This window comes from Cinclus cinclus, chromosome 6 (genome assembly GCF_963662255.1).
Source record: "Cinclus cinclus chromosome 6, bCinCin1.1, whole genome shotgun sequence".
Lineage (NCBI taxonomy): Eukaryota > Metazoa > Chordata > Aves > Passeriformes > Cinclidae > Cinclus > Cinclus cinclus.
This window is the reverse complement of record NC_085051.1, coordinates 46532738-46560121: the sequence shown is the minus strand read 5'-3', so window position 1 is coordinate 46560121 and position 27384 is coordinate 46532738. Positions and strand designations below refer to the sequence as shown.

Here is a 27384-nt window from a genome sequence, read left to right as displayed (position 1 = left end):
TCATGTGTTTCAAAGTTACCTAAATAACCTAAATATTTATCACATGAAATTCCTGTTGGTCATCACTGCTTGAATAATGTCCATGTATTTACAGTTTCTCAGTTTCTAGGTGTCATTTTCTGTGTTTCTCCAGGGCTACCCAATTGGGTTTCTGAAAATGGTTTACTGTGAATTAAGTCTTGTTTGTTCAGGGAGTATTACCCTGGAAAGACTGAGCATGTTTGTGCTTGTTTCTGAGCCTTTAACTACCTTATATTTGAGCAGCTCTGAGGATGTTTGGACGTAGTGAAGGCAAAGCCTGGCACCTTTTGCTAATGAAAAATAATTTTCTCTGTGGGCTGACCCCATGGCAGTCAAGATGGTTGAGACAGTAGGATGTTACTCAGCATTGGTAAGAGTGGCAGGGTAAAGGAGCTTGTTCTTTTTGGGGACTGAGAGGTAGATCGTAAGTTTTTCAAGAGTTCCTGCTTCCAACAGGGTATAAGAGTATCAGACTGGTAACAGTCAACTTGGATGTTTGTTTTACTTCTGTTACCCTTTGTCATTGATGAAACTTGACTCATATATTCACATTAAAGTCATTTGCATCTGTTAGGCCTTCTGTTGCTACTAAAATATTTTTCATACTAGAAATCATGAAATGATTCCTTTTTTTGTCTCCTCTCTGCTTTACTGTTTCCTTTTCAAGTTTGACAGATTTGTTTTCTTATTTAAACTTCAGCTTTGATTTGGTTTTTCAATATTTGTACTGCAGAAACCTCAAAATTATTTCTGTTACATGTGCCCCTGTGCCCTCACAGGATTAATAGTTTGTTTTAGAGTTCTCCCCAAGAGAACACATTATTTTTTCAAGCAACATTTGTTCTTTTATATATTATGTATAAATTACTTGATACTGTCAAAAATGCAAAAAGTATACATTGTGCTACTTAGCTCCTGCTCATTATTAATCTTTGGGAAAGTAGTATTGCTATAATGTGTAACTGGTATTCCTACATCTTCCCATCTTTAACTCCTTTTTCCCTCTACTTTTGGCTGCTGCTTTTTCAAGAATTGTGTTACAATTGTCAGTCTAGTGGTCACCTGCTTCTTCAGAGTCTTGGCATTTTTTCAGAGCTTAGACCCCTACTGCAGTGTTGAAGTTGCAATACAGATCTGTAGTTCTGAACCTCTCTAAGTAAGCCTCACAACTTGCCATGTACTTGCCGTGGGTTAATTAATTTTGGTTTTCTTCATGGCAGTATAGCAATTGGGTTAAGAAACTCAGTGCCTTACATGGAGTGGTATTGTGTGCTCAGTTAGGTGTTTACTGTGTGCTTCATGTAAACACATAAGCCTCCCAAGTTTTAGAAATGCTTGTAATAGGAGAAATAGCAAAAAAAAAAGATCCTTGCACATAATCTTCCTTAGAGAAGCTTTTGTTGTGTTGGTGTTTGTTCCTTGATAACAAGCTGTGTTTTAATATGATTGTTTTCACTCCAGTGATCAAGGGCAGTGGAGCAGAGTTTGTACCTTGGAGCTCTGCATGGCTAATGTGTTTTGGTATCAGGCTTCAGTGTTAAGTTTAAATATAGTTGCTCAGTTTTAGTGTTTGATGTGAAATTTGTTTATTATTCCAATAGATTATGCCCAGTGTATGGGGAAAAACTGCCTGACTTTTAAAACAAGTGAGTGTGCTTGGTGCCGAGTTTCAGAGAATTCAGTGGTGCCTGTGGTGTTTTTTTTTTGTGTGTGTTAAGGTGAATTATTACGGTCCTTAGAGGCCACTATAGATTAGCTGGAAGTGTGTTCAACAGATGGATTGCATTTTAGCTGGTTAGATCTGTAATGTCAAGTGACAAGCCTTTAACACAGCACATTTCGTATTCCCGGTTACTGCATAAACCACCGCGGGACAAATCTGAGATGAATTAAAATAGAAGTCAAGAGTAATTTGTCAGGACACTATTACAGACATGGGTAGTCACTTGCACATGATTTGAAAAGAGAAGTTGAGGATAAATCAAATAGGCTTTTTATTTGCAGCAAAAGTAGGTAAATTAGTCAAAGGTGCTGCTGGCAATAAAAGCAGAAAAACACAGTGCTCCACAATTGGATTTTCTCCTCTCTGGGTCAAATCAATATTGCCACTAGGCACAACCATAGAGCTGTGTGTTTTATTAACTATAGGTGATTCAGCCTGGAGTTAGTGCAACTAGGATAAAAAAAACCCGCTGCTATACGTTTCATTGTTCAGAAGTAAATGTACACTTTTGTATTTAGTTTGATTAAAAAATAAAATTCCCGTGGAACTGATGTGTGTCAGCTTCTTCATTATTTATTCCACTGGACTAGAAGTAAAGCTAATTGTCCTAAAATGCTTTTTACATGTATGAAGAGTACCTTTATTTAAATACACATAGATACTTATTTTTTGTGATGTGAACAATGTGCATTGTGAACAGTTTCATCTTAAAGCAAAATGTGCTTATCAGGACTTGTTTTGCTTCCCACGCCTCTGATATTTGGAGTGATTTAGTTCTCTCCAGCCTGGATGAGTTGATTTAACCAGTTCATAAAGCAGTGAAAATGTATACAATGGATCATATTATAGCCACAGAATCTTATTTTAATTTCCCTGCTCCATTGTTTGTTACTATTTTTTTGTTTTATTTTGCTTGTTAGCTTACTGATGCTTGGGTGTATATATAATAAGTTCTTTGTTCCAGGGATGTCTCACTGTATAGCTCCAGTGGATGGGATTTTGCTCCTGGATGGGACCTCTGCACGACTCTAATAAAACCTGAGCCATAACAGTGAATTGGGTGGATGGTTATGCCTGCATCTTTCTAGGTTTTTTTTTTGAGAGGTTTTATATGATAGTCAATTATATGCTATCCAAATCCCATAAGTGTAATTTTTAAAAATAAAATCTGATCTTACATGGTGTATTTACACACTGAGTAGAGTTTTGTCATTTAGATAGATGGTTGTCTGCACCCTGCACAGACTGAGCACAGTTAAGAGTAGATATGATTCCTTCACATCCTCTCCCACTGAGATTCCAGTCTACGATTGTCAGAACTGATTATTTTCAGCAGATGAGGCCACAGTTATTTTAGTAGCTTTTGGGTTTCCACTTGAAGGGTCTTTAGAAATGTGCTTTGTAATTTGCTGGTTTTCAGAAGGTTATAAAAAAATCCGTTTAAAGACAGCTAATCCTCTAGTCCATCACATAATGAGTACAATTGTTGCAGAGATGAGCAAAGTTCTTAGTCAAATTTTGTCGTGTATATAATGTGTTGGCAGGGAAGCAGTACTGAGTCACATACATGGTGTCATCAGGCATGCTTGCATGGTAAGATGTACATGGAAAACGGGTCAATAAAACATTTGTTTCACTTTGTCATTCCTGTGCAACAACTTGTTTCATCTTGTCTAATCTTCTGTGAGACCCTGCCATGCAGTTCACAGAATCTTGCTATGATTCCTCTGATGCATTAATAACTCCTCAGATAATTACAGCAACTGCCCCCAACCTTTACAAAATTTATATCTATTGGAAGACAAATATATTTTTTGTTTAAAATATAACCTCTTTGTAGGCCGCAACATAACTTTTCATTATTATTTTAATGCAAATTGGAAACTTTGAAAAAAGCGTACTTACAAAAGCAACCCTTGTGTCTCAATTTGCTGTTTAATATGTGTTTTATTTTAAAACTTCTTCATTAGAGCATTTGCTCTTCCTTAGAATTCTGATTCCAGAAAAGCTTGTGTTTGATTGTCCCTTGGCCTTGGAGTGAACTTTACCTGGGAAATGCAGCTCCCAGTCTGTCTTTGTGGCAGCATCCAAAGGGCCCTTAAAAAAAGTGTAGGGGCAAAGCTGCCACCCCATCCTGCTGCTAGGAGGCTTTGGGCTTGTGCAGATGGCCACTGACTCCTGCTGAGACCTTCTCTAAGGATCCAGTGTTTCACCAAATGTTTCCCACTCCAAGGATGTTTGTGAGATCAGATCCATACTGAGGTTATCAGAGTAAGGTGTTGGCTGTGCTGCACAGATAGCACTCTGCTGAGCTTTCCTGCTCTGTTGGCCTGTGTTGCAGCTAAAATGTAGGCCAAATTCCCTGGCTGGGTACTGTTTGCTTTTGCTGGTATAAATAAAGCTGATGATGTTTTTTCCTTGTGGGCATTTTAAGTAGGAAAGCACCATTTGGCTTCTAGTCAGCTGGGCAATTTGCATTTTATAGCTAAGCACTATACTTAAATGGAATTGCTTGGCTTGAGCATTGAATTACAATGACTGTTAGACTGTCTCTCTCCTTACATAATTTATTTAGTACTTCTTGTTTAGGATTCAGGCAGAGGTTAATTTAATTCTGCATGAGAAGCTAGTAGTTACTCTACATTAATGCTGTGCTGTATGGTAATGCAGGGGAAGGTTTTTGTATAAAGCTCGTTTGCTGGGTCTCTCAGCCATGGAAAGGACAGTTTTACCTGCTCCTTTTCTAGCTATTCATTCTTTGCAAGGGCTGTTGGCACACTTAAATTGGGACTAAAAAAGTGCATCCAAGAGTAATACCTTAAGACCATTTTATTCCATGCTGTTGCACATGTATTTCTATAGAAGCAAATACATATTGAAGTATATTATGGACCAAGGAAACTTTGTTCCTACAAAATTACAAGAGGCCACCTACCCTGTTAGAGAGAGTGTTGATATGTGACTGACCATGGTGACTTGAGAGGGAGGGCTTCTGCTGCATCTCTTCTGAGGATCTAAGGCAAAGAGCAAACATCCAGTCTGTGTGATGTTAGAGGGATAAAAAGAGCACATAGAACATGCCTCAGCACTCCAGGAATGATTAGAAACTTTCAGATGGAGGGAATGAGCGTGGGTATTCATGCATTCAGTAAGCCTAAATGCTTAATTTGGTGCTTAGAATTTCATCCTTAATCTTCTATGTGTCTTGATTTTTCCTAAGGCCTTCGACTGTTAGAATCAATGTAGGGGAATTTTGGCTTTATTTTGTCTTAAGCTTCTTTTTTAAAAAGTGATTGCAAAGAGCTTGCAAATGTCAAGCAAGTTCACAGTGGGAGCTTAGACACCAGAAGGCTGCTGAGAGAAACAGAGCATTTATATTTATGGTTTACCTTATGATTTCTAGGTAACTCACTGATGTTTCTTGGTATACAAGTGCTGGAGTGCCTAGGTGCTTTCAGAAAAACTCACCCTGGCTTAGGCAGTATCCCACTTGTTGCTGGGGTGCCACGGTTGTCCCAGCCAGCTTCAGGCTCCGTGTGTGTGTGAGCACCACAGCAGCTGAGGTCTGAACACCCAGTGTGACCTTCACTCGAGAAGCCCTCCCTGTCAATACAAATCTCTGTGGGCTTCATCTGCTGAGTTTGAGTGTCTGGCTCGAGGAGTGTGAGACTTGGCTGCTGATCCTTGTATTTTGTGATCATGGTTGTTGAATGTACTACCTAGAAGTATCCGTTCTTGCAACCATCGCTGCTGTCAAAAGACACTGGACAAACCTCCTCAAGGGTGAAATACCCTGATCTTTAGGCAAGGAGCATTTCAGAAACCTACAGGCACTTCACTGAGGCCCGACAGGGATTTGTTTTGATTCCCTAAATAGCATTTCTGATACCAACATTATTTTTTCATTGAAATCTCATTAGCAACAAAAAAATAAAAAAGACAAACTGTAGTCTGAGGGAGGTGGTTGCTGACTTGCAGTAGCTAGCTTATGAGTTGGTTGAGCTGTAAATCTGGCAACTCACTTTCTAATGGTTTTAATAATCTGGGAAATTGTTACCATGTGTTGTTGTTGTAACCTTTACTGTTTTAACTATGCTTTAGTTGTGCTGTAAAAATGAATAAAAGGCTTCTCACTGGAGGAGTTAGACTTTTTGCTTGTACAGTTGCTCTCCAGGGTACTCTGGGTTGCCGTGGGCTATTTATGTTTGAAAACCCTGTTTCCCTTTCCAGCAGCTCCTGCCTGGATGTGTTGCCCCTAGCCATGCTGGTTGCCTCAGGCAGAGGGACACACACACACACCATCTCTGCCTCTGCTCTGGAGTCTCACAGCTGTGTTTGATTTCAAGCATAACAGCATCCTTTATATGTAATGCGTTAATACAACCTGCTGCCCCTGTGGGGAAATGGGTCATTTTATCTACCATTTCCTTTTTTTGTCCAGGTTTCAGCAGTGTGTCCAGGTTAGCCCAATGCCCATAGCAGCTGTACCCTGGGAGATGGTTGGGTCCATGGGGCCCTTTGATTCTCAGTGCCAGTTGGCAGGTTGGAAACAGCCCAGTTCCCTGCCCAAAGCCCAAGTTTGACTTCATGGGGTCTTCAGGGAAGAATGATGAGATGTGAGGGGAGCTGAGAGGCCAGGCTGAGGCACAGCATTTTACTTGTGTTTTTATTGTGTAATAATCTGTGTTACTGCTGCTTCCGAGAAAGAAAACAAGAAAAGACTGATCAATGAAAGAAGTTGAAGAATTTCTGATTTGCTCTTGGGTGAGGAGGATGTTAGTTCTATTTCCCCATGTGAGATTTTGAGCAATCAGTCTGACACATGGCAGTCAGTCACTGAGTATCAGCTGAGCTTCACTAATTACTGGGCTTTCAGTCTGGACAAAATCTGAGCTAAATTCATCGTTTTATTTCATGCTTGTAGCTGTGAGAATGGATGTTTTACTGGTACACTGGTTCACAGATGATAGTTTATTAAACTGAAGTAACTCTGTTTCTGACTTGCTTTCCTGAGCTTGAAAAAGGAGAGCAGTGGCATTGACCTTGCTTAAGTGTGTGGATCTGCTGGTGAGCTGCACTGTAACAGTAACACTCAGCTGTTATCATCACAAGCACTAACCTGAAGGCAAAGGCTTTTAGAATAATACAGATAATTATCTGTTTAAATATTTTACTTCAAAAATAAACGGGTCAGAGTGTCACCTCTTGGAACAATTGGAATCTTTCAATCTGAATTAACAAATTACTCTTCCAGGCTGGGGCCATTTCAGCATCTATTCAGTGACTGTCAGATTCTTGCCAGAAGATGCTGAGGTCAGACAATTATGAGGGAGTTCAGCCATGATTGTGTTGGGTGGTACACTCAAATAATTTTGCAGGAGGAGTTCATGGGAATGTTAACAGCATAAAGGTTAGCAGTAATGTCTGCCAGTTAAATAGCTAGCGATCTGATGGTTACACAAAGATAGCACAGATTCCATAGGCATTCTTGCCTCAGTGCTGCTCCGGCAGGGTGACTGGAAGCAGAATTCTTTCTCCTCTTTTTTTGCTATGGAAATTCCTGGTTAAAGCTCAATACTTCAGTATATGCAAAGTCTGATTTTTTTTTTTGTTTGTTTGTTTAGAGCCTCAGTGCCATGCTGTATTGCCATAGAACAAATTGCAGTCCAGCCATGTGCTCTTACATCCAATAGATTTTGCACCTATTTCAGTAACTGATGCAAACAAACTTTGTTTCATGTGTCTCACCTGCTCAAAATACAAAATGCATTTGGCTAATGAGTCAGTGAATACTTGGTCTGCATTAGCCAAGCTTCACATAAAGGACTGTAGAATCTTTTTCCTTAATAGCACCAAAATTCCTGTTAGCTATGACACTTTATTTGAAATTGGAACTGCCAAGAAGTGTGTTTTGGTATGGATCAGAAGAAAAAAATTAAATGTGTTCAAAACTTTTTTTTTTTTTTTTTTTTTTTTTTTTTTTTTTTTTTTTTTAGAATATGCACTCTGCTTATCAAAGGCTACAGGCTCTCTGAATTATTTCCTTCTTCAATCAAGTTTAATTTTCTTCCTGTGGTATAACTTTGAAAGCAGAGAAATAACAATGGGTAGCTAGGAAGGGGGGAAGTGTTTGGGTGAATGGGTGATTGTTTCAGGAAATGTGTTTCTCTGCTGGGCTGTGATGCTTTTTCCCCTAGTTTGAATGCTTTGTGAGTATCAATGTATGTGTCCTTCCACTGGCCTAGGGGTAGTCTGGGAAGTGGAGACAAGCCGGAAAAAAGGCACCTGCCAAACATTTGGTAGAGTTGTATCTGTGAACTTTAGTTTCCTGAATCTCAGTAGTGTTTCAGTCATACAGCCATTTTCCTCTCAGGCTATTTATGTGAAATAAAAACCTGCCTGCAAAATGTCTTATCCAGATCATCACAAGTGGGAATGCTGGTAACTGCAAGTCAAAGCTAACAACTGTACTGCTCTGCTTTTTGTTTCTGGCATGCATGGCTGATTGTATTACTGTACAGAAATCCCTTTGCAGTGTATTTATTTGAACAACTTTAGTATTGTGCCTGCTCCAGGGCTTGTAGCCTTTCTTCCCCCTTAAGCCATTCAGACAGCTGGCATTCAGATGTTGAACCTGATACCCCTCCTTTCTGTCATCTTCCCCAAAATAAAATTACCCCTTAAGTATGTAATGAACATAACGTAATTCTGTTTTACTCTTGATTAAAAACAATGCAAATAGATCTAGAAATTTATATCCAGTTTCTCTGAGCAGTACCAGATGTCTGATCAAGTGATTTTCCCCACACCACTTCCCCAGCCCATCCTTAAATTTTCAGACCCGTGAAATAATTTGACGAATTATTTGAGTTACTCAAACTTCAACGAGTGGCTTAGGTACCTTTGAACTAGATTCATTTATATGCTCTGAAACATGGCAGCAGCTGTATGTTGCACCTCCGATGAATACAGGTCATGCCTGTAGTAAAGGCATGAATGATTGCTGTGCCTGGCATGGCCATGCATTTATCCTGATTAGTGCCAAGGGACCCTTTAAATTCCATATTAGCCAGTGTTAAAAGAAGCGATTAGTGTATGTTAGCTGTGCAACCTGATGCTATCTTCAAATAGTGATTTCTTTCCCAAGTGGGGTTTCCTCTTGTGACCTCTAACCTGCCAGTATGTTAAAAGATTTGTAACTGATGGAGCTTTGTGTTCTTTGTGGTGGTATTGATTTGGATTCCTTCACACTGAACTTCGTCTGTTGTTCTGTTTTGTCTAGGAGGTCCTTCAGCAACTGATTGTAATGAATTTACCAAATGTTTTAATGATTGGCAAAGATCCTCTTTCTGGTGAGTAGCTCATTGGGTTCTTCATTTGTCTCCTCTGTAATACTATATAAAAGTATTTTTAGTGGGGGGGTTTCTTTTTTTTTTGTTTGTTTGTTTTCTTAAATGATTCTGTAATTCCGTTCTAATTTAGGTTGGAAAACACTTCAAAAGAGTCCTTAACACTAAACTATGTCCCAAGCACCACATCTATATCTTTCAAATAATTCCAGGGATGGTGACTCAACCACTTCCCTGGGCATCCTGTTCCAATCCTTGACCACACTTCAGTGAAGAAATTGTTCCTTCATCCATGAGAGTATTCTTAAGCCTCCCCTGGTGCAACTTAAAGCCATTTCCTCTTGACCTATTGCTTGTTACTTGGGAGAAGAGACCAACCACTACCTCACTACAACATCCTTTCAGGTAGTTGTAGAGAGCAATAAAGTCCCCCAGAGCTTCCTTTTCTCCAGGCTAAACATTGTCAGTGCCCTCAGCATCTCCTTGTCAGACTTGTGTTCCAGACCCTTCTCCAGCTTTCTTGCCCTTCTCTGGACATGCTCCAGCCCCTCAATGTCTTTCTTGTAGTGAGGGGCCCAGAACTGAACACAGCATTTAAGGTGTGACCTCACCAGGGCCAAGGTGCTATACAAGTACAGGGGGACAATCCCTGCCCTGCTCCTGCTGGCTGCACTGTTGCTGACACAGTCCAGGATGCCACTGGCCTTCTTGGCCACCTGGGCACGGCTGGCTCATGTTCAGCTGCTGTCAAATGGCACCCCCAGGTCCTTTTCCACAGTGCCACTTTCCAGCCACTCAGCCCCCAGCCTGTAGCAATGCCTGGGATTGTTGTTGATCCAAGGGCAGGACCTTTACTGCTTTGAACCTCATACCATTGTCCTCAGCCCATGGATCCAGTCTGTCCGGATCCCTCAGCAGAGCCTTCTTGCCCTCCAGCAGATCAACATTCCCACCCAATTCAGTGTCACCTGCAAACTGAAGGTGCCCTTGATGCCCTTATCTAGATCATTGATAATTACATTAACTAAGGGTGGCCTCAATACTGGGCACTGGGGCACCCCACTTGTGTCTGGCCACCAGCTGGATTTAAGGTTTTGGGCTGAGAGTTGCTCCTAAGGGACTCTGGCAACTGGTCTCCTAAACAGGCCATAATACAAACGTGATTTTTAATAAACCACATGTATTTGTAGGCAAAGTGCAAATATTTGAGCATCTCTGAATCTCACAACTTTATGTATCTAGAATATAACACTGAGGTAATTATATACCTGTACATATAAATTTACATGTGTATTTGCATGTGATGCACATATATGTGTGTGGTGAGTGAGTTCTGGCCAAAGCCAGAACAGCAGCTGATTTTTTGTTTAAAAGTTGTGTCTCTTCACCCCTTACTGCAAGTGACCCAGGATATAGTCTGCCATAGGATAAGGATGTGATGTCCTCCAGGTGTTCTGTGTGCCTGTATGAGTTTACTTCTTGCTGTATGTACACACCAGAGTCTTGCAGAATTGCCATAAGGTGTGAAGGAACTGTTGTAAATGAAATGTGGGAAGAAATATAAATGAGGATGAAGAGAAAAATACGTATATGAAAAAGCGAGGAAGAGAACGGGCAAAAAGAAATACATTTGTCCTACCATGTTATTTCGACAGTGATATCTGTTGCACATACCACATCAGAAGTAAGGTGAAAGCCTGTAAGATCATGTCCAGAGTCCAGTGCTTTTGGTGAGACAAAAGGAAAGCTGCTCAGCCTGAAAATTGAGTTGACTTCTTTGGAACACATTTCTGAAATGGAAAGTTTTGTTGCTGTGTTTCTTACTTTTTTCCCCTCTTTGCGTGCCCGTTCTATCTCTGCCCGAGCCCAGTGCTAATGCCAAGGGCATTGTATTTGTTTTTACCAAAGAAGGTAAACTAAATGAGCCCTGTCAGCAGTGATGGGGAATGACATGGTAATCAGCATCTCTCCTCAGAACAAACAAATGGCGGGACTCTTGGCAGAAGATCCTGTTTTGCTGCTCTTAGCAGCTGTAGAGTGCGTATGTACAAAAAAAGCATTTGTCAGAAAAGAATACGAGCTGATATTGGATCACTGAAACTCACAGTCTTGGCAATTCTGTGTTAAAATCGAACTGAGAGTAAGGAATCCACTTCTTTAAGCAAGCAGAATAAAGCTTGCAAGTCTTAATTGGGCTGTACAAGCTACTGTTATGGGCAAGGAAGAAAGTCAGAAGACAAGAGCTGTTCTCGTTGGTCATATGGGCAATGGGCTGCCTGGCTTGGAGTGTGCTTCTGAATGGGGGCATCTGGGCCAGCAAGGCAGTATCTCTGCTGGCTAAGTGTCAGTGGGAAAGGCTGGCTGGTTTCTTGTCACAGCCATTCCAGAGCGACAGCTGGCAGGAGACTCATGATGTGGTAAATACAGTTTTGGTTCCTGGGAAAGCACACATTTGAAAGCTGTCCTCTATCCAACTATAATTTGCTATCGTTGGCCTGCTGGTTTTTGTCAGCACCTTAGATCTCTCTTTGAAGAAAGTACCCGTGTCTCTTGTAGGAAAGACACTGGTCATACAGGAACACTGGTGTTCCTGTCTTCTGGACCCTTTAATTACAAACAGAAAACTTTCTTCTCTTTGAGATCTTTCAAAATGTGATGGTTTTTGACTTACTACTGGCATTATTTGGACAGAACATGAAAAGAAAGGATAAAAAAATGCAAAAATGTAACTTCTGGATTGTAACAACTAAAATTAATGTGGCATGTGTGCAAAAAATCCCTAATTTCTCATTTAGCCATATTATATAATGATTTATGAGAAACAGTCCCAGCTTAGACATGACAGAAGAAGGTGGTGAGCAAAGGAAGACTCCAGATGTATTTGCTTTAAAGAATGTATTTAAGGAGAGTGTCTGAAAAGCTCATATTAATATTACCATTGGGTAGGCATTCACTGGTAAGATGTCCAGGAGAAATGGTTAGAGAATTGGAGAACTAGAACTTCTTTCAGGAAGAACTGGCTGAGAGCTAATGGGAAGCTCAAAAAGAGGGAACAGGACTGAGATTGCTGAGGTGAAGGTAGTAAAGCCAATACAAAAAGCTTAATGAAGGAATAGGCTGTGATGAACAGTGTGAGTGATGAGCAGGTGATGATGTCTTTGTTACTGTCCTGGAGAGAGGAGTCAGAGGAAGGCAGGAGCACTTGGGAGGGGGAAAAATAAGCAAAATATATTCTCTCTCCATCTTAGTGAGGCAGTGATGAAACCCCAGTTTTGCCTTCTCTATCCTGTAGCTAAGTTATCTCACTGAAAGGTCCTTCTTGATCAGAGGAAGAAGAATCAATCCCACGGTCACATTCTGGAACAAATCCAGTATTGCTTTGTACTGTTGAGCTGGGAAGGCTCTTAATGACTCTGTCTCCACAGATCCAAGACCAGAGAGCTGTTAGATCCAATTCCCTGTATACAATTTCAATAACTTATTTCTTGTAACAAGCCCGTGTGAGTTTTTGCACTGCACGCTTTTCAGAGATTTTACTTTTGCCTCCTAAAACACAGGCAAAAGGGGTGTTACAGGCATTAATTTAAAAACTGAGCACTGAGGCTGTGACTGCTGTTCTTGCTATTTAGGTTCCATTTGCCACTCACCAGCTGGGACCACTGAGGGCTTCTGCAGCTTTGCTTTGAACATGAGATTATTGGAAAAACAGAGCTGCCATCACAAAAAATGTGGTAGCACTTAGACTTTTGCACAGGACAAGGCACACATCTGCTGGGTTTATGAGCTTTACTTGCTTTCATGTCCTCTAAATAATTTGGTTCCAGGCCATGGCAAATTTACCTATTTCATTTGTCCATGAGCATAAAAATAGCAGAAATATTTGTTAGAAGAGGAAGGCTTGACTGTTTCCTAGAATATAAGGTGCTAAAAATAACCTTGAAACTTTTTAATTAAAGGATTTTTAAAAACTTGAAAGTTTAATTAAAGGAATTGACTTGCAGAAGGATGCAGCTGATGTCAGAGGATTTATATTCTTCACTGTACTGTGTGTTAGATGGCTACTACCATTGAATTTCCTCTTCATTTCTGTCTTTTTGCAATTCTTTTTCTTACTGAGCAGCTTTTTCAATTCATTACTGCACCACAAATCCCCCTGTGTCCAATAAGATAATCATCAGCCTATTTATCATCTGCGACAATGCTGTAATCACTTTTTAATATTATGTCTGGTTTTAGTATGCCTTATAAGTGACTACTTATTCATGTGGTCACACGGGGAATATCAGTACACAGTAATGGCTGTGAGCATCTATTTAGATGCATTTTTAAGTTTCTCCATTTCTAGACATTCTTAGTTTTACACAGGCAGTGAGTGTACTTGGAAACTTATGGCAGTTAATCTTTTGGAACAGTCATAATCATGAGGGGGAGAGATTTTAACTTATTTTACATCAATGTTGGAAATGAGGTTTTACTTGCCTAAAATAGGCTCATTTCTGTCCCTTCAAAAAACTTGGCTATTTATATACACTTTTGAAATTACATGTTAAGTTTGTGAATGAGAGACCCCGAAGTCCCTGTTAACAAGTGCCTATAGAAATCAGTTTTCATTATAATTGTAAAAGCCTACTGTCACTTGGGTATGTTTCATGTATGGTTTCCTTCCTCATTTTGTTTCACAGTCCTCCAGAGGCACAACAGTTCATAAAATGTAAAGTTAATAACAAAACATTGCCTCAATAGTGTAAATTTAGCATTCAGACTTTTCTCACTGAGGATGTTGCTGGGGTTGGGAAAAACAGCACTTGTGTGTTTCACCCTCCCCACGTTCTCTGCGCCCCCTCCAGCTGCTGCGTGTGGCACTCCATCTTCTGCACTGGATGGAGTAACATCAGAGTAGAAATATGGAGAAACAGTCAGCACATGCCCAAAATAGCACTTACTTGGACCCTCTTGTTCCCATTTCCTCAGTTATTTCCCCATCCCCCCTCTTTTTTTTTTTTTTTCCATTGTGTTCTCTCTGTACCTTGATCCTCCTTTCTTTGTTGTTGCATCTCTTAATCCCTCTGCCCGCCTTCTCCCTGAGTCCTGCCATCTGTTTCCCAGCCTCCAGCCCCATGAGAGCAGAGGGATCTTCTGGCTCTGGCACAGGGAGGCTCCCAGGATACACAAGTGGTGTTTGGGCTTTCCCTTCCTTTATTTTCCAGGAAACCTGCTGGTCCTCTCTCATGGCTGGGAGCAGATGGGCTTTCAGCAAATGCTCCAGGTGGCTGGCTGTCTCCCTTGCAATACAAACACAGGGTCTGAGTGCAACTGCCCTGGAATTTTAAGAAAAGGAGTAAAAGAAAAGTGTTTATTTCTTAATTAGAATATTCCTGTTTAAGTGATATTTTGACTCTTGGCCGTTTTTCTTGTGGGTACCTCTCTGCAAGGAGCTACCCCAGACCTAAGTGTTTGCATCCTAGGTCTTAGGAGGACAGTGTCTTGATAAGATCAGCTAATAAGCATGAGTAGACTTAGTAGACTTTCTTCCCAGCTGTCTGGGAAGGACTTGTGTCATCCCAGTGAGCCAGCATAGGGGAGCCAGCACATTCCTGCTTCTGAGATTGCACAAGGAACTTTGCCATCTTATAAATGGGTGCAAATCAAGCTTTTTGAAAAATGTGAGAACTGTTTAGAAGTCATAATTGAATTGGGGATGAAGGTCACTTGCTTTCCTTTGGCATGCGTTGAAGGACAGAGGCACTGTCTGGAGTGTAGAACTTAACTGTGGTGCTCTGTAATAGTCCAGAAGTGCTTCTGATTCACTTTGTCACCTTGGACATTCCACTGAAGTGTGCAGTAGCTCAGCTCTCCTGTGGGTTAGATGAAAGAGGAGGGGGTAATTAATCCCTTCCTGGCTTGTTTTGAGGTTTAATTGAAAACTCTCTCTAAAGCGCTTTAGATTGGTAGAGACAGTTTTCATACTCGTGTCCTATTTTTTTAAAATCTCCCGTGTTATTCTACAAGGCTTTAAAATGTTACTCAAACCTAGCTTGAGAATGAGTGATCTGGGAGTGCCTTTATGTCAACAAACTGTCTCCTCCCCATGGGAAACAACTTCTGAATGAAAGCCCAAGGAATGGAACTCTTTATTCACACATGATCTTCTGAAACACTTGTGTGGCTGGTATATCTGCTCAGTGGATCTTTAAGCCTTAGAAATGTTTCTAGTGGGTAGTACAGTCTCACATTACATGATGTGGCATGTCTGCAAGCATAGAAAAATTTATTGAAAAGGAAACTTTGGAAAAATCCTGACAGCTAAATTTTCACTGTAAGCCACCAGGGGAGAGAGCAGACTGCCAAATGTAAAACATTAAGAAACTAAGTAATTCATTTTTATCTCAAGTCTTTTATCTCCTTTCTATAAACTCTAGCTTGTCCATCCCTGCCATGGCTTGCCATGGTCTGCCTCTGCTTCCTCACAGGAGGACTGGAGTGGGGTAAGCTCTCACTCAAAGGGCTATTTCCAGGCAAGGTGAGTCCTTGTTGGGAGACCAGGGCTGACCTTGGTAAGTTACTTTACTGTAATAGCCAAAGGTGTTTCACCTCACAGGGTCATGCAGGCACACCAATGCCCATCTGTTACTTCACTGAGAAAATAGCAGAACCTTGGTGCAGAGATGTAGGGTGTGGTTTGAATGGCTTTAAGTAGCTTGCATATCTTTAGGGTGGTATAGATGCTGTCCCAGTTGGGAAGTAGCCCTGGTGTTTTCTAAAATGAGTGATTTCCAGCCACTGTGCTCACCTCAAGGATAGGTGGGATGCCATGGTGCACAGATTGGAATTTATGGTTGACAGATGAAAGTGCCCAGAGCATACAAGGGTTAGGTCTCATGTCTGCTCTGATCCAGAGCAAGCAGCCTGGCTCCTTCAGTCTCTCCACGGAAATGTTCTGCCTGAGTAAGCTTAGGTCAATGAAAGAAACACACTCAAGCCACTTGTTCTCCATAACTTAATGACTTGCTCTTCTGTCCGCAGGCATGCTCTGCATTTAGTACCTGGTCTGTATTGCTTTGAAACTGATGTGGAACGAAACCCAGTGCTGGAACTAATGCGAACTCAGTTTCTTGAAAAAATACCTTCTGGCCAAACAAATGGTGTCCCAGTAGTGCCCTCAGAGGAACTGTTCGTGAAGTAACAGATTTATTTTTTTTGCTGTTGGTGAAGGATTTTGTATCATTGTCTGTGCTTATGATTGTGTTATTGAGAGTCATACAGAAAAATCAGACTTCCAAAGACTGAAATGGAATTTGTGTATTAAATTGTAACTTTGAGGAAAGAGGAAGCCTTGTGTGCTGCTGCATACTGGGACAAGAGTAAGAATGATTGTATGTCTTTCAAAACCAGTTTTTAAATACTGTGCAGGGAAATAAGCTTGTATTTACAGGGTAAAGTGTAGCTAGCATGTTTTAAAGGTGGCTGTTCCTGTTGAAGAGAAGAATTCCTGCTTGCAAAATCTTAATGGTTAATAATGCAGGACCTGGATATTGAGAATTGTAGCATTCATTCATACAGTCTACTGATGATTTTTGTAGAGCATTCTTGAGTTGTTATAAAGATGAACGTACCTAAAAGTTGCTGAAAATTTTGTAGGTGTGTTTAAAGACTGTTTTAGGATGTTTGTGTGCCTGGAAATCAGGAAACAAGTTCCTTCCTAAGCTGCTTGCGTGTGGCCATGGTTGTGGGAGTGGCAGGAACCCCTGTGGTAATTTGGGTCAGTGCCTTTGTGCAGCTGTGGGGCTGCGGCAGCTTAACTGAGGAGTCAGATGAACTCCCCTTCCCTGGCCTTGGGTCCTGCACATGCCTCTGGCTTTCTGCCAAGACAACCTCACAAGGCCATGGTGTTGGTGCTCAGTTGCACTCAGAAACTAGTATCTATTTAGTGATAGGAGCAACTGAACACCCAAGTAAATCAGGGTATACGATGAAAGCTTTAGTCCCACAGTTGCGCACTCAGGAACAATGCACTTGTGTAGGGATGAGAGAAAGCTATGTGTGGCCTGTTTTGTTTCTTTGTTTCTCTTTCCTCATCTTCCCCCGGTGTGGATGAGGACAGGCTTTTCTTGAACCTAGCTCTGTAAAGATGTTTTATTTTTCTCTTTGAAGCTCCTTGCCTTCCTTTTGCCCTCTTTGCCTTGCCCTTTGTCTAACTTTGAGATGTATAATTTCCTTTACCATGCAACAATCCACATTAATTTTGTTGAAACAAGCTGGTTCTAAGGTGTTCCAGTCCCCTTGAGGACCTGAAGGCTTTCCCTCTCCTAGCCCTAGGAAGTGGCTGACAGGGCTGCTGGTCACAGCAGGATTGCCTGCAGCAGGGCAGGGGCTGTGTCTCCTCTCCCCAAGGCTTCCAGCATATGGTCAGCTCCTCAGTATCCCTTACACATCCCTCATTCTCTGCCCTCTTCCCACATGGGGTTTATGCTTCAAACTGTGAACAGGCTTCGATGCAGAATGGGCAGAATTTATTTGCTGAAACATCTATCTCTCAGAGAGGATTTATATGCACAGAATGGTGCTCAGCTTTGGGAAGTCTGAGTGGCAAGTGTTTTACAGAATAATAATTTTGGGCAAGTTCTTTGTAAATAGCTCTCCTTTACTTCTGCCCATGGTGTTTTTGTTTTATTTTGATGTGGTTTTTTGGAGGAGGGAGAACTGTTAGTGATTTCTTGGGATTTTTTTGCACCTTTGTTAATCACAGCACAAGAGACAAGCATTGGTCATACTCATGGAAATGTTTAAAGGACTTTTTTTTTGGATATATTGATCAGCAAAGCCTTAGAAAATTATAGATGAGATGAGGATAACACATCAAAGGAAAAATGTCTTGCTGCATTTGGGATTGTAAACTAATCCATAAGAACTGCACTGTTACATAGAAAATATAGATATTGCACAGGCACCTGTTCAAAGGTATTGCTTCTCTATTTAGGCACATATTTTGGAGAGGATCACTTGCAAGTACTTACCTATTATACATATGTACTGATGATCTTTTTTCCTCTCTAGGTAAAAGTATGGATGAAATCAAGAAGCTGCTGTTGTTGGTTCTGGGATGTGCTGTGCAGGTGATCATTCATAGAAAACAAGATTTATTGGGTTTTTTTTGTTTGTTTGTTTGTTTTTTCCTGGAATGAGAATATCAACCCGAATATCAGTGCTGTATGAACAAATCTTGAACTCAAGACAGCTTGTGAGCTAAATTGTGTGAAACATAAGAGGTGAAGGAAAGAAATGCAGGGGAGAGAAAGCACTTTGTGTGATAGCAGTAGTCCCAATTTGTTGCCAGTGCTTAATCAGACATAGGATGTGTACTTTTTAACTTCGGTAACATGTAAATTTTGAACAGTGTTCTTGATATCAAGATTGTCTCATTGGTTTATTTTCTTACTGTTTTAAAATACAAAGCAGAACAATACATGTTAATGCCAAATAAACAGTTTAACAAGTCTAAACATTTGTTTAATGAATCATGATTTTATTTGCGCAGTATCTTTATTTAATATTATGTGTCGAAAATACCAGATTGATAGATACTTTGTATATTAGTGCAGAGATCTTTGTGTGACCTTTGTTTAAATAAATAGAGAGACAATGTATATGGGAAACTCTGGAGAAATGCACAGCAGCTCCCAGATAAAGCAATCAGTGTTCTGCCCACCAAACCTCTGAGGCTGTAAACAATGGCCTCGTTGCAGGAGGGCCTTTGCTGATAATTGACCTTGTTTGTAGGTCTGCTTGTGTTTTTGTCATGCCTTAGGACACTTACCCTGCTCAGCTATGTCAGCTCAATTATGTCAGGGTAAAGATGTCTACCTATTGCAGCTCTGAATTATGCTAGTGTTGTGTTACAGCACGAAGAATTGTTTTGGCTGCTGTGCACCCTCAGTCCTCATTTGCTGGTCTGAGGTTCTTCCCAAGCCAGTAAATGGTTGAGACTCAGAGCCAGGCCCCAGAAGGACACTGTAAATGAGTTTAAAAAAACCTTTTAAATACTGCTTAAATTCTTCACAGTGTAGTGTTGTTACAAGAAGGCAATAATGTTCTTAGTGCACAATCAGATATACTGATAGCAGATGTCTGCCTCTTCTAAAGCCTTAAGTAAAAGATTTACTGAAATCTGTTTGTCTGAAATGTCACTCATTTTTATCTAGAATGTTTCCCGTTTTTTATCTAAAGTGTATATTTATTTAGTCCCAACAAACAAGATTGGGTGTTGATGTGAATAGTATCTAAAGTGATGCATCTCTTTTCATTGCCAAAACCAAACAGAATGCAAACATCAAAGCAGACAGGTTAAATGATGCCGTGTAAATGAAGGTGGTTTGCATTTGTGCAGCTCCATTAATGAAGCCATGATGATTTCCTCTGGCTGTTTCTCCACCTCTTGAACACATTGCATGTTGAACTTGCTATCTAAGAGCAAAACCAGCCGTATAACTTACCCTTGATTTTACTGACTAAAAAGTTTAAATAATTTAATGCATGATTTGGTTCATGTTCCATATGGAGCAGTGAAGTGTTATACCGTCTAGTGTGACAAAGTGTAGATCTTGAACAGTTTTTTATTAGCAGTGTAGGTTGAGTTTGTGGGGGTTTTTTTATAATTTAAATGAAAAATGGAGCAGTAAGTTTGAGGGTATGTAGTATTGTTTCAGGGTGTGCTTTCTTTTAACAGTGTGAAAGGAAAGAAGAGTTTATTGACAGAATAAAACAGCTGGATATTGAAACCCAAGCTGCCATTGTGTCACACATTCAGGAGGTAGGATTCATAGTATTGTCTATTTTGATGTTGTATCTCTCCCTTCATTGACTTAACAGGATTTTTTAAATTAATTAATTATAAAATATTAGTGCTTAGAATTTCATAATGGACTCATGAACTTCACAAAAAAGAAAATTGACTATGTTACTACACTCAGATTATATGATGATGATGTTAGGTGCTGGCATCATTTACTTGGCTCAGTGGTCTTTTGAAGAGATGCAGTGGTAAATGCCTTGCTTGCTACTTACAGGTTGTGCAGAAGGAATTGTTGTAAGGATCCACGTGCAATATTGACAAAATCCATGTGTGTCTTAGAAGCTGCAGAGCCCCTTGCACCAGTGGTGTAAGCACTTAGTCCCAAAGCCCTGTGATAGGTGAGACAGCCTTCCCAGTGACTTGCTTCAGTCAGTGACCTCTGAGCTAGATTGTCTTGAAAAGCTGAAATTGGACATATGCTCTGTTTAAAAAGGTGTTTGATCCAATGACAAGCATTCTTGGATTTCTATGGTTTCAGAATAAGACAAGAATATGGATCGGCTTACCGAAGAATACAGCAAGTCTCTTATTTTGGAGAGCCAAGTGGAAGTGCCCCTCACTGGGAGTGGGTGCTGGCTGTGTCCAGGTGTTAGTGCATGCAGGTGTAGAAGGCCTGGTACACTCAAATTTGAGGAACAAATAGGAGAAGTCTTGAGACAAGAACTTTTTTCTTAACACTTAAAAAATAGTTCATTTTTAGCAAAGAAAAAAAATCGTGATGAGCAGCCATTAACTGAGCTTGAGAGACCTGCCTGATGTTTCTGCTAAATGATTCAGAGTAAATCAATTTAGGTATGGTAATAGTTGAAAGATACACTGCTAGCAGCAACCAGAGGTATTTCTGCAGCTGATACAGCTCCTCCCAGCTATATCAGCTGCAAATTGTGAATTCATTGAAATCAGAGATTCTTCTCAGTAATGTTCAGTGTGTGATTAGTCCCTTCTCTGTGGGAATCACCTCAGGGTCAGTGAGACAGCTGCACACTTCTAATATTGCAAGTGTGCATGCTGTTGATCATAATATTTATCTGACCACTTTAAAAAATCTGACTTAATAATTATAAAAAATGTAAATACCAAAAATTTCTGGGTAATGTTGCAGTTAAGCAGTTGCGTTTATTATTTGCAGCCTGGGTTTGGTGAAATTGATATGTTGTTTAATTTAAGAATAGAAGAAATGGGGGATGCTGCATATATGGTGAACATATTTTCAACTCAACCAGTGGCAAGACATACTTTTTTGTTCTTGTTCCTAGGTGACTCACAATCAGGAGAATGTCTTTGACTTGCAGTGGCTGGAGCTCCCAGATATGGCCCCAGAAGAACTAGAGTCTCTCTCCAGGAATATGGTTTTCCACCTCAGGAGGCTCATTGATGAGAGAGATGAATGTACAGAAGTATGAGGACATATCTCTCCCATATAGAGCTCATGAGAAGCAGCAGATGTGGGCTCCATTCCATCTCTTGTTTCTTGTTTGTGCACTAGGTTTCTACTTCTTTTGCACCTTTCTACTACACCTCTGAAAATTTCTAGAAATATTTTTGACTTTTCCACTGATTCTTGTGTAAGCACTAAGATGTGGTGAAGAGGAGTTGAGCAGTCTCTCCGTGAAGTGGAGACCAGATGTCTCTGCATGTCTGTCCAGTCGTTCAGGCAGAGCTTGCTGGTATCTCTGTTGGCATCTACCCTCCTGGGCTCCATTGTCTTCTCTAGCTTTTTTGATTTATCAATTGCTTTCCCTTCAGATCTCTGGAGAAGCCTTCTGCCCTTCTTTGGCCTTTTAATCTCCTGTCATGCTTTTGACTGTGATTGTGTTAGTTAAAACTGTTAGTTGTTACAGGTTTTTATGAATTCTTCAAGGAAAATAGACTAACTTTGAACACTGGAGGAGGAATGTTTTAGTGGTTGGAGCATAGTGGAGATTCCTTTCCTCTTCTGTGTAACCTTCACTGCTGGCTGTCACTTGAATTCTCTATGGTGCCAGACTAATAATTTCCTAAATCTAAAAATTATCTTTAGGTATTTTTAAAACAATGTATAAATACACTATTCATCTATTGGCATTACATAGTATTTTATATTTCCAGGTCATTGTAGATCTCACTCAAGAGAGAGATTATCTGCAGTCTCAGCAACCACCAAGCCCTCTGAAAGTACCAAGTCCAGATTCATCACCAAACCCTGCCAACCCTCTTTCTAATGAAGAAAAGCAGCACCTTGCAGTTGAGCTGGCAGACACAAAGGCTAAATTGAGAAGAATCCGTCAGGAGCTGTAAGTTGCCGTTGTTTTGTGCTTCTAGAGAGACTTGCATATTAAGTGTTGTACATTCTGAAAGTGCAGGAGCCTGTTGGCTCCAGTATGCTGGCTTCCATAGGAGCTCTCAGAATCACACCTTCCAAATCAGAGTAGTAGGAAGCTAGTAGTGTGTTCCATCTTTTCTTCTTTCTTTGAATTAGCCATCACTCTACATTTATTCTTCTTTTTGTGTCTCATCTCTTTCTCTTCCCCCCTTCAAAATACCAACTGCTAGCTCTGCTTTTTAACTTAAATTGGAAGCTATTTATGATAGCAGGTGCACCAATGAGATTTAAACATAAGAATTTAGTATAAAAATAGAGTTGCAAACTCAGATCCATGATACATGTATGATATCATGAGAAAATGATGAAGCTGTCATAACAAAGAACATGCTGGGAGATTTTTCTCTTCCTTTACAGATTCCTGGCAGTGTCCATATAATCAATATTGTTTCAGGAAAGAAAAAAAATCACTATGATTTTTCTAATCCTTTTCAGGGAAGAGAAGTCTGAGCAGCTTGCAGATTCTAAACATGAAGTTGAACAGCTCACCCTAGAGCTGCAAAAAATAAAGCAAGAGGTGAGATGGGCTTGTTTTACTGTGATAATCTTCCCTGTTTAAAAAAAAAAAAAATCCTGTGTCGGTGTGAGGCTAAAATTATTCCTATGCCTGTTTTATAATGAAGAAATCAACTTAATCCAGCAAGCTGTTTAAAGATTATGGTTGTGGCATAGCAGTGCTATGTTTGCTATTTAACTGTTGAGAGCAGTCTCATCTGTTTAGCTTGCAAACATCCTAGTAGTGCCTGAAGCTTGTGCAGCATCAGGCATTAGTAATGTCAGAGGTCCAATAGGCTGAAGAACCTCTCTGTCTTGTAGAGAGTTTACTGGCTACTTACTCCTTAACCAGGGGAATACTATTTGCCTATGCTTACAATCATAGTAAGTAAATAGAAAAGAAAAAAGTTTGAAGTACATGCTTAAAAGTATTAATTTAGATTTTTCTCCCTGCTTATCCCTCACAGAATATGCACCTTGCCACAGATGCTCGCTCTGCCCGAGCGTACAGAGATGAGCTCGACTCCCTGAGAGAGAAGGCAAACCGCGTGGAGAGACTCGAGATGGAGCTGGTGCGGTGCAAAGAGAAACTTCACGATGTGGAGTTTTACAAAGCTCGTATGGAGGCAAGTGAAAATTAGGAGAAAGATTTGCTGAGTAATCCTTAATGTTTGGCTTTTGTTGTGTTACTAGTTCATGTGTCATTTGTCATTGAGCTGACCATAGCAGAAACATCAAAGCAAGTAGAAGTTTCATAACATACATCATAGCTATTGACTGAGTATCATTAAAACTTCTTTCAGTAGAGGAAGTACTTGGTGCACACAAAATAAATGCCCATTAGTTTTAAAGAACTCTGCTTACTTTGGCGTTATGTGGCTAAATAGGACAGACCTTCTCTGGTCTGTCCTGTTTAGATGTTTTTTCTAGAGTCCAGATCTTTAGTGTAGCTTCAGGTAAATTCCCTCTGTTGCAGAGTTGTTCCTTGGACCAGCATTTTAAATGCCATCTATACATTAAGTGAATGTTTGTGTGTTCTTCCTTAGGGCTTTGTAGCAGATGGAACTGTTGTTAAAATGGCATTTTTAAGGATGACCTCAGATAACAAATTCTCACCACCCCATTTGCAACTGTTACTTACAGTAAAAAGGAGAAAAATTTTGGATCCTCCCTAGTGTCAATGAGAAGTGTGTGGCTTTGTTCCAGTTATAATATCAGTTACTCAGCTTAGTCACCTGCAGCTGTGCCCATCCTGGAATTATTAATTGAATTATGTTGCAAAAGACCTTAGAGATTGTCTGGCCAAACTCACTGGCTCAGCATGGCTGATGTTAAATTTAGGTAGGACTCCTCTTACTTTTTGTTCTTTCAGTTCTTTGAGGAATTCACACCAAAACTCCCAATAATCTACCTATGTAACATTCAGCTGAAGTTAAATAAATATCCAGACTGCTGAACAAATGGAGGTTTGGTAACTGAAAGCCTCACTATAATTAGATAAAATCCCAAGTCTGAGGTAGAAGAGTGATGTTGCCAGGCCTTAGGCTGAGAGCACAGACCTTACTTTTTTCTGCTCTATAAACTCTACTTTGTAGGTGATTTTTTTCCCCGTTCTTTAACCTAAGGGGGGAGCTAGCTGCAGCTTCTTATGAATAGGTTCACTAAAATGGATGGTTATTAAATGTAGTAATAGACTACAAAAAGCCTGTCTTGCCTCTTGGTAATTCCCAGTTTGCTTTAGGAAGTATGAGGCTCTGCCTCTCTCTGTTTTCTTCCCTCAAGCTGGCAAATTAGTCATGCTCTACCCTGGCACACTGGCTATCAGTGAGCCATCCTGGCATTTCCCTTCTGACTGTTCACTGAAGGTGCTTAGCTTTACCTCCTGCTCAGATAGTTTACCTGGAGCTCAGAGGAGTTTTTGTGTCCCCTTCATCTGAGATCAAGGGAGGAGCCTTCTTGATTGTCCCAGAGCCAGCAGTTTCCTGCACTGCTGTCTGCATGTTCTGCACTGCTAATCTTGCTTAACATAGTGTTCAGTTAAGAGACTTTCACATTAGTTTCAAACTTCTTCTAGCTCTCCTTGCTCTCTCTTCCACCCTGTCAGTTTTTGGTGGAATTGTGGAATGACAGAGATGAGTGCTGGCTCTCCAGGGATACCTCCCTGCAATACTGTCATGGTTTAGCCCCAGCCAGCAGCCAAGCCTCTCACAGCCACTCACTCAGTCCCCACCAGTGAGATTAGAGAGTGAATTGGAAGGGTGAAAGCTGGAAAACTCATGGGTTGAGATAAAGACAGTTTAATAGGGAAAGCAAAAGCTACAAGCACAAGCAAAGCACACCGTGGAATTAATACACTGCTTCCCATGGACAGGCAGGTGTTCAGCCATCTCCAGGAGAGCAGAGCCCCATCATGTGTAATGGTAACTTGGAAACTGAAACACCATCACTCCAAATGTCCTCCCCATCCATATTCTTCTTCCTGCTTAATATACTGAGCATGATGCCGCATGGTCTGGGATATCCCTTCAGTCAGTTTGGGTTACCTGTCCTGGCTGTGTCTTCTCCCACTTTCCCATGCACTTCCAACTTCCTCACCAGCATGGCAGCACAGAAAGTGGAAAAGGCCTTGGATCTGTGTGAGCCCTACTCAGCAATAACAAAAACATCTCTGTATTATCAACACTGTGTTCAGCCACATCCAAAACACAGCCCCATACTAGCCATTTGGCCTACCCAGCCAAAACCAGCACAAATACAGTAGTGGAACCAGGAATATGATCTGATCTGGCACATGTCTAATTTGGAGCCATAGCTCCAAATTACTACTGTACTGTTGTAGGAGCTGAGCTTTTCTAACGGCCAACAGGATTGCACAGCTGTCTGCAGGATGCTGTGTGGTTTAGAATAGAACAGCAAGTTTCACATTCTCACCACTCCCTCTCCCATCACTGATCAAGTTTTGACTCAGCCATGGACTGACATCACTGAGCAGTAAGCAAACTTCATTGGTCTCAAGGCTGGTGCATTCAGGGGATTCCACAGGGCTCTATTCTGTGTTTTTTATGGTCATAGAGTAGCACGAAGGCTGTGCATATTAGCTAGTATCCAGCTTTCCATGGGACTTCAGTTTTCTGTCAAATCTGACTCAAGTCCTCTGCCCCCCTGAAAGAATTAATGTCTGGGGTCAATATAGTCTCTGCTTGGATTTGTTCAGGGGTGTAACAGGTAGAGATTTTTACCTCTAGACAGTACAGTGATTATTAATTTCATGGTATTTACTGGTTGCCAATGGCTTGCTCAACTCTAATCTTTAAGACCTGAAAAATCATCCACAGCACACAGTGAAAACGTCGGTGTGTTCAGCATCAGCCACTTTTCTGTGGTAATGCGGTACCTTAAGGCTCATAGAGTCTCAACAGGGTTGTTAATAAGCACTGCCAGATTGGTAGGTGAGGAGAAGAGGATTTAATGTTGTGCATCCATGCAGAAAGCTATTAAATGAACCCTTAAAATCTTTTCCTTCCTGGTACTGTAGGAGGAGTGCAAAAGGTTCAAATCTGTATCTCACTGTAACACATTTAGGGCTTGTGTGGTGCTTCCCTTCTCTGTACGTCTTTACGATTTGTTCAGGAGTGACATTTTAGTTGAACCATTGTTCAGGGAACATGAATGTCCTCTGGAGCCTTCCTGCAGATGTGGCTTAATGAGGTCACAACTGTGAATGTGAAGGAGCTGCTCAGTGCAGGGCTTCCTTCACAGAGGTGCTTTTCTGCAGTGTGAAGCTCCCTTCCAGGATTTGTCTCCACTGAACCTTTTGCTCTTTCGTGGGATGAGATTATTTTCTAAGGCCAAGGAGTATGCTTTGCCCAGTTTCCCACCTTCTCACCAACCATAATAAAATTCCTATTCAGGATGACGGGAGCAATCTCTATCAATTAAAAAAAAAAAGGCAAAAGCTTATATGTTGCCATATGAGTGTTCAGTGTTTGATTATCACAAGATATTAACTGTGTTATGGCTCAGTAGCAACAGCTTCTGAACTGCCAGAAGGCAAGGGTTTGAACTGGGTCCAGATGCAGGTGCAAATTCTCCCTTCAAATTTAAACAATCTCATTGCTACTTTAGCTACTGAAAAAGTTTCCTAGTGGCAACACACCCTGATTGTGCAGCCACTTATCCCCAGAGTTAATTGTAACCATCTGAATGCACAGTGCACATTCTTAAAGCTATTTTGAGTTATAGTCGATAGGGCATCAAACCACAATACATAAGTCATTTTAGAAACTGCAAAAGCTGAATTATACTCGGTGTATTAAACAAAACAAAAAAAATACACAGCCAACTGGTTTTGCTGCTGATTTAAAAATAAACTTATAGGTCTAAAATAACGTTGGTGAATTTGTTAATTCAACTAAAAATGAACTTTAAATCCAGTGGAAGCAGCACGTCCCTATGACCACCACCTGCTGTCTAAGAAGTGTGATTTGTAGCCAGATAGATTTTTTTGGTCAGCTATTTTATTTCTGCAACTTCTGGGAGATGTTAGTGCTGACGTGTTTCAGTTAGGACAGCTTTGCTTCCCAGG

The 27384-nt window shown here is 40.7% G+C and overlaps 1 protein-coding gene across 1 annotated transcript in view; it reads left to right on the top strand.

Annotated features, from left to right (window-relative positions):
- The window catches only part of CCDC88C (coiled-coil domain containing 88C), a 94628-nt gene that overhangs the window by 28767 nt on the left and 38477 nt on the right, over window positions 1–27384 (top strand). The window contains exons 4-10 of the mRNA XM_062494494.1: window positions 9027–9096; window positions 18148–18206; window positions 19817–19900; window positions 21199–21339; window positions 22031–22215; window positions 22740–22821; window positions 23267–23425. Of these exons, the coding sequence (XP_062350478.1) occupies window positions 9027–9096; window positions 18148–18206; window positions 19817–19900; window positions 21199–21339; window positions 22031–22215; window positions 22740–22821; window positions 23267–23425 (780 nt within the window). The remainder of the gene's footprint in view (window positions 1–9026; window positions 9097–18147; window positions 18207–19816; window positions 19901–21198; window positions 21340–22030; window positions 22216–22739; window positions 22822–23266; window positions 23426–27384) is intronic.